The sequence below is a fragment of the Terrapene carolina genome, unplaced genomic scaffold (genome assembly GCF_002925995.2).
Source record: "Terrapene carolina triunguis isolate 2854851 unplaced genomic scaffold, T_m_triunguis-2.0 Scaffold49019, whole genome shotgun sequence".
Classification (NCBI taxonomy): domain Eukaryota; kingdom Metazoa; phylum Chordata; order Testudines; family Emydidae; genus Terrapene; species Terrapene triunguis.
Window position 1 is genome coordinate 1 of NW_020713370.1, and position 8118 is coordinate 8118.

The 8118-nt window shown below is 44.0% G+C and overlaps 1 protein-coding gene across 1 annotated transcript; it reads right to left on the reverse strand.

Moving 5' to 3' along the window:
- Window positions 1-6: 6 nt before the first annotated feature.
- Window positions 7-7766, reverse strand: LOC113405698 (tubulin alpha-8 chain-like; the record flags this gene model as incomplete). The annotated part of the gene is made up of 4 exons (XM_026646930.1): window positions 7475-7766; window positions 2926-3148; window positions 975-1123; window positions 7-429 (listed from the first exon to the last, which is right to left on the reverse strand). Coding segments are annotated over exons 1-4 (804 nt in total), but the record flags the coding sequence as incomplete, so codon positions are not given.
- Window positions 7767-8118: the final 352 nt, after the last annotated feature.

Consider the following 8118-nt stretch of genomic DNA (forward strand, 5'->3'; position numbering starts at 1 on the left):
GGGGAAGTGGATGCGAGGGTAAGGCACCAGGTTGGTCTGAAACTCTGTCAGATCCACATTGAGGGCACCATCGAAGCGCAGAGAGGCAGTGATTGATGAGACTATCTGGCTGATGAGACGGTTAAGGTTGGTGTAAGTGGGGCGCTCAATGTCCAAGTTGCGACGGCAGATGTCATAGATGGCTTCATTGTCCACCATGAAGGCGCAGTCTGAATGCTCCAGGGTGGTGTGAGTGGTCAGGATGGAGTTGTACGGCTCCACTACGGCAGTGGAGACTTGAGGAGCTGGGTAGATGGCAAACTCCAGTTTGGACTTCTTGCCATAATCCAGGGAGAGGCGTTCCATCAACAAGGAGGTAAAGCCAGAGCCAGTGCCCCCACCAAAGCTGTGGAAAATCAGGAATCCCTGTAGCCCAGAACAGGCATCTGTCTGAAAAGCCAAACAGAGAACAAAAGGAATCAGTCTAAATCTCTGAGACTTCCATGCGCGCATCCTGAGATTGAAGCTGGGACATCTGTATCCAAAACACAGCACCGAGATCAGCCCAGGTCTTCCCGGGAAAAGACTTGTTAACGCTCTCTCCTATGCTCTCCTTCAACAGCCCAATCCATGAAATATAAATCAGACTCTGTCTATGGAGTTTAACTTGGTGAAATTCATACCTCTAGAATATAGGTTTACTAAAACAAAGTGAACAGATATTTAGCTAACTCCTCTCGTACCAAGATATATCAGTCTTGGGTTGCTGTTACCACAATAAAGTTGAAGGTTTTAATCCCAGGAACCACCTTTCAAGAGCATCTGTCTGACTGACAGACCTACAGACCCTTTTCTCACTTGGACCAATAATGGAATCCCCATGGATCTGACGGTCTCAGCTCTGAACAAAGTACACTATCAGGAGCAAAAGGAGCTATCTGTTCCCTTTCCTTCACAACAACCTCAAGTGCTATTTCAAAAGTACTGGCACTTACCAGCTTACGGATACGATCAAGCACCAGATCAATGCTTTCTTTACCAATGGTGTAGTGACCACGGGCATAGTTATTAGCTGCATCCTCCTTTCCAGTGATCAGCTGTTCTGGATGGAAAAGCTGCCGGTAAGCACCAGCCCGCACTTCATCTGTCCAAGAAAGAGAAACTGTGAGAGGCCTGGAATGGACACACTCCAATGTTGATGAGTTCTGTTGAACACCTCTATGGTTGCTAACTGGTTGTGCTGTATAATGTGAGGCAAGGAAGACTTGAGTGTTGGAAACAAACCTGAGTCTTATTCTCTTTCAGGACTCTGGTAGAAAGTGTAGGTCTGGCTTGACATAAGTAACTTGGCTCATTTCTTAGTGGGCATAATTGGAAAGGTGAATGGAAGGTTAAGTTGTAAATAAGGGCTTGACAAACACTTTGCTGGAGTCGGGATGTCTGTGCTTGCTAAGATAAGCAGCAACACCTTGATCCTACGGACTATGGACAAGATAAACTTGGAATGTAAAGATCAGGTTCCAGGTGAACAGCACATGGACAGAGCATGCTGTACAGGGTTTGGTTCCTGCAGAGTAACCATTCCAATTAAAAAATGTGTGATTTAATGTACAGCAAATGCAATGTGTAAATGTATGTAAAGGAAGAGGTTGTCTGTATCAGAGGCTTTCAGCCTTTCCAGACTAGTGTACCCCTTTCAGGAGTCTGATTTGTCTCACATACCCCCACATTTCACCTCACTTAAAAACTACTTGCTTACAAAATCAGACATAAAATACAGAAGTGTCACAGCACACTATTACTGAAAAATGGCTTACTTTCTCATTTTTACCATATAATTATAAAATAAATTAATTGGAGTATAAATATTGTACTTACATTTCAGTGTATAGTATATAGAGTAGTATAAACCAGTCTGTCTGTATGAAATTTTAGTTTGTACTGACTTCACTAGTGCTTTTTATGTAGCCTGTTGTAAAACTAGGCAAATATTTAGATGAGTTAAGTTATGCCCTAGAAGATCTCTGTGTACCCCCAGGGGTATGCATACCCCTGGTTGAGAACCATTGGCCTGTGTAACTTTGGATGTGTGGTAGGCCCTATACCCACCCCCAATACTTGAGTCTGATCAACTCAGCATAGCTTTGCTGTATGCCAAATAAAGGAGCCTGAGTAATGAAATCCAGAGTCAAACTGGATGAAATGTTCTCCTAGAACTGAACAAGGTATTCTGGAGTGGAAAAGGTCTTGGAGGGAATCCCAACAAAAAGCTAACGTGTCTCACAAAGATGAAGTGCTGTACTTTCTGGAGGGAGAAATGAAGGCTGTTGTCTAAGCCAGTCACTTTTTTTAGCAGTTAGTCAATTTATGGAAGTTGTGCCCAGACAGAGAAGAAATCACCTGTCTGTTCTGAGGACAAGCCATCAGAAAAGAGCGAGATTTGCAGGAATAAAATGAGGGTTCCCCCCTAAAAAGGGGTGGGAAATTCTCAGGAAAACCCACCCCTTCATTCTCCTGTCTTTGATCTGAGTAGGAGGAAAGCAACACCTAGACAGCAATGGAAAATATCACAAACAAAATCAGAGACTTAGACACTCTTATGAAGAGCAGATGCAAAACTAAGTGGATAGCTATTTAAGCATGGCACCTTATTGATCCAGGATGTTGAAAGGTAACAGCACCATTATCAAAGTGTAGTCTAGCTGAAGTTTCTACCCTAACTATCCTGTAGGTATCTTCTCCTTATTGAGATAATGGAGTCATGAATAGAATCGGGCACTAAAAGTCTTAGGTTGACTAATTTTATCCCAGGGCCTAGTGATTAGACCAAGATACAAAGACGGAGTTGTTCCCATGATACACTGGAGACTGGAGAAACACAACACTGACACACAGAAGACGCACAGAAGGCTCTTCTCCATTTTCCAGTGTTAATTCTATACTGACCTACTACTGTCGGTTCCAAGTCCACCATGACAGCCCGTGGCACATGCTTTTCTGTGACTGTTTCACTGAAAAATGTATTAAAAGAGTCATCGTTGTTGACTTTGTTGGGCTGATTCTTGAAGGTGCCATCTGGCTGAATGCCATGTTCCAGACAGAAGAGTTCCCAGCATGCATTACCAATCTGGACTCCAGCCTGGCCAACATGAACAGAGATGCACTCACGCTGTAGAGAGAGAGAGGAAAGGTCAGGAGAACCAAAGCACATCGCTCCTTCTTAATAGTTATTAGTGTCTGGTACATTATTATTCAGATCTCTGAAATCAACCTCCACCTGAGTTGGTTTGCATTCCCTAACGTCATATATACAGCAAGAAGCGGTGTACGCAAGGACCCATGGAACTGGGACTTAGCCACTGTTCTCTGCCTGCAGTAAAAGTTGCAAATGCTGTTTACAAATACGAAGGTGAAAGTGTTTTGCTGCAGGGCTATGCAAGGAAATAAACACAAAGAAAACTGGAAATTTGCAGGCATGCACTCATGCCTGTGCACACCAGTTACATGCCCTCATGTACATCTATACACATACAAACATAAAAATACATACATATACACCATATGCTATCTTGCTCCTATCCAGACTATGATAAATTCCAGCTGAGGAATGTGCTAGATCCATTTATTTTTATTCCTAGCTGGGACCTGACACAGCGGTGTGGCATTTTCCAACCATATGTAACTCAAGAGGGGTGCAGTGTCTTCTGATCCCTTAACCCTCTTATGGCAGGCTGGGCCGGAGACTGAGAAGAGCTGACAGCAAGAAAAGACTTGTGACTCTCCAAATGTGAAACGAATATTCCTGAGTTCCTACATACCCATGGATTTATACCCTGCATATTCAGACATGGCTCATCCATTTGCATCATCATATCCTATTGTGAACACATGCTTAAATATTTAATTATGAACGTAGTTATTACAATAGCAGACAGACACTTTAATTAGAGAACAGTAAAACAAAAAATAAAAATAGCTATTACAGGCTAAACAAAACAAATGTTTCTTGCCCCAATGGTCTGCACAGGAGTATGTATTTCAAAGGTCCATCTGGGAAAGCACTGCTATTGGATATAATTAAGGCTACATTTTAGTCACGGGTATTTTTAGTTAAAGTCATGGACATGTCACAGGCAGTAAACAAAAATTCATGGCCTGTGACCAGTCCATGACTTGTACTATATACCCCTGACTAAATCTTGGGGGGGGGGGGAGACAGCCTGGGGTGTACCACAGATGTTCATGGGGGGCTGGCCCGGGACCCCCGCAGGTTCTGGGGGTGGGGGTGTTGGGGCTGGCAGGCTCCCGGCCTGGCTCCTTGCTGCTCCCCGGAAGTGGCAACATATCCCTCACTCAGCTCCTAGCTCCACACGCTGCCCCCACCCCAAGCGCTGGCTCCGCAGCTCTGAATGGTGTTGGCCAGGAACCGTGGCCAATGGGAGCTGTGGGGACGGTGCCTGTGGGCAGAGGTAGCACATGGAGCTAGGAGATGATGGGGTTGCACAGACACTGGGGTAGTTGAAGGTGTAATCTGGGGATATTTAGGTATCACTGGAGGTGTATTTTGATCTGAAAAATCTTAATTACTGATGATGTTGCACCATAAAGAAAGACCCTAGCTTGTCTGTTGGATCTCAGTGTGAGTTTACAGGGTTGTGAGTTAGAAAAACAGCTCTTTCCTTGTAAACTGAGCAAATATGTTGTAGAATCAAAAGAGACAAGAAGCATGCTGAGCCCTTGATACGGCTCTTACAGAGTGACTTGCAGACCAGAACCACATTTAAAAGCCCAGCATAACCCTCTGGAACCTTTCTGAGACAAAGCAGCAAACGCACCACAGAGCCACTCTTCCTCGAGAAGCTACAGGTGAGTCAACCTTTTAAACCTTTCCATTTCTTCACAGACTCACACACTTGGGTGATTGCTCCGAGAGACTTAGTAGTTTCATGGCTTGATTTATGACTAATGGAGACCACAGATCTGCTCCCCTCCCCACTGTTCAGAGTTTTCAGTCCCTCTGATTTGAAACCCTGACCATTTCCTTTGAACATCTCAGCTCTTCCTCTCAGCCAGCCTGCACTGGTGACTCCCAGTGTCGGAGGTGATCTGCACCAATCCCAGTTCGACCTCAGACCAGCTGCAGTTTGGAAATGCTCTAACACGCAAGGACAAAAATGTCAATAGAAACAGGAGATTTGAAACCAGGGTTTTCAAAGTAAACTGCTTTAAAATAGGTCACTATAGCTTTAACAGTGAAGAGCATAGTATTTCCTCAGAGTCCCTTGCATTGTAAACTGATCCCGATAGGGTATTTAAATCCTGACCCTTTTCTCAACTCAGATTTCAAATCTCTTTTCTAAGAGTCTGGGGCTCGCATTTGCTCTTACTAACTGTGGATCTGATACAAAGCCCAAGTCAGTGGAAAGACTCCTATTGACTTCAGCAGGCTTTGGATCAGGCCTTCTATCCACACTGTTCATTGATAAAAGCAGATCCTGTCGTGTTTGCAGTCATGTGGAGTACAAGCTGGTGTAGGTCTTAACTGTACTGAGGTAGATTTAAATCCTCTAGCTGCATCTGTACTGTTATTTCTGAGATGTATTTGCTGCAGCAAGCCCAGTTGTAAGGTTAGGTCCACCTAAATAGATGAGGAGCCTGCACATGTGTGCATCCAGGTGTGGTGGGAGTGGTCTCCAGCGCTTAGCTCTGTACCAGTGGAGAATAATAAAATTTTCAGGACCAAAATAAAACCCTCTTCTGGATGTAGATTGGTATGCAAGTTAATTAAAAACACTCAGAAAAATAAGCATTTTGTTAAGTATATTTCTAAAATGATTTCTTTTGAGTTTAGAGGACTCTACAAATAATACGCAACTATCAAATCTCATACTGTTCAATATCAGAACCACTCTATGCTACTAAAATAAAGACACAGGATCACAAGCAGAAGCCACTGAATAGTTAAGAGGTACAGAACCAAATTAAAATCTTCATTGTAATTCCACTAATTTAACTGGAGTTCCACCGAAGCTGAATTTGCCTCAGTATGTTTTTCCCAGCCTGTATCTGACACATTCTGAACCTCACATGCTCCCCCTTTACTTAATGAGGTCAGCGTTCTGTGACACAAACCATTGATGATCACCACGGGTCTGGTGCCATAATTGGAGCTGTGGGCACCCTTGAAGTTGCCTTGGACCCACGGTGATGAGGGAATGCTCACATATTTTAAGATTGTAGAGTCCAAATGCCAGCTCTCTGGATTAATCAGGTGCAAATTTCTGTATTTTTAGTCTGGTTGTATTGCCTTTGTGATGATTGAAGTGATGGATTGTGGAAAAAGTAGCATGTGTGTCCATATACACAGAAGATGAATGAAGCCAAAATTTATTTGTCATGGTCACTTTCATGTCATCTGGATTTCCTAGTCTTTTTGTTTTACTAGTCTGCCAGCATGGCTTTTTGTAAGGAAAAGGGATTGAATAGGAAGGGTTCATCCATCCTCAGATTTCCTCTTCTTCCACCTGCCCTCCTACAGAACCGGGAGGTTCACCATATTAGGGCAAGTTCCAAGGCTTAAGGGTTTCAATCTGCCTCTTAAGGGATGGAGCAGAATAAAATGCCCAGATGTAGAATTCACCTAGCAGCAAAAAGGGTGCCATATTGCAAGGTTGGGGCCAGGATCACCCTGCCCATCCAATGTAGCACAAGGAAGTCCTGACCAAGTCCAGTGGCATCCATCTCTAGTCTCATCTCCCCTCTCCCTGCCTCGAATCCAGACACTGAAGCAGAAAGCAATCTGAATCCTCTGCCCCTCATCAAGCTCCACAATAGGGCAGATCGCAGATCTCCCTGACTCTGGCCACCCCCAGAATCCTCCTGTTTCCTTGATGAGTGTGGAGTTCCCATAGTCCCCCCTTACCATGCTGTCGCCAGTGGTGTTTGCTTCCCGTCTCAATCAGCAGTAGTAGCCTTTGATACTGCTCTCTCCACGGTTGTATCAGTCTGAGCTGTTAGATAGGAAGGGGCCTGGGCCATGCACCAAACACCTGCTACTATCCTTCAGTGTCACAGTGCAGGGTAGGGAATAGGTCACAATCCTCCCACCTCTGCCCTATTACATCACCAGCTCCTTACTAACACACACACACACATACACACACACAAAATCCATCCCTACCCCGAGTATCCCATATTCTTTCACTACAAATCCCTACATACACACTACATCTGAATGTACCCAGAATCAGCCCATATTCCACACCCGCTAACCATTAATGCCCCCCCACACACACACACTCTAACAATTCAAACCCTACACCACAGTATTCAGTTACAATCCAAATTCCATATTCCTTCACAAATAACCGCTACATGAACATGAGAATCATTCCTACCCTCCAGTGCCTGCGAACAAGCAAGTGTGAGAGAACAAATGAATGGGAAAGAGAGGGACAGAGAAATAGAGCAAGAAATAGAGAGAGAGAATACATACAGATACCATTTTTTAAGAGTGCTGTACCAGAGTGGTCTTAGCTGCTGCCCAGTCCTCTCTATGGCTTCCCTTCTGTCCTTTCTCCCATCTGCCTCTCCTCTTACGTTCTGATTTACTTTTACTGCTTCTCTCTGGATATAGGCAGCTGGAACATCAGCAGTGCCCTGCAACATGAGGGCCACAGTCCAACAGATCTGCCCAAACAGAGAGAGAGAAATCACTTCTCATTGCAGTGTTTATAGCAAAGGAGTGGCTGGATGGGCAGATATACAGACAAAGATACTTGTCTTGCTTCCAGTTAGTGCTTTACTGTCTGCTGTTTCTATTCCAGGCTGAGCTTAGGAAAGAGGACACCTGTCTGAGTGTCAGAGCTCAGGTTACAAGCAGTACAGCACAGTTAACTCCTTAGAATCGGAAGAGTCTACATTCCCTCCTTTCTGTAGAGCCATACTGTTTACATTTAACATGACATTTAAACAATAACCATTTAAATACATAATTCCTAAAATTTAGGTTAAGAGTAGACTACCTTCACCCAATATCGGTTAGTAAATTATTGAGCCTGTGTTGGCACCCAGCATCTAACTATATCTTCCTTTAATTCCACTCATAATTTTTTAGATGTTTGAGGGGATTTCGTTTTG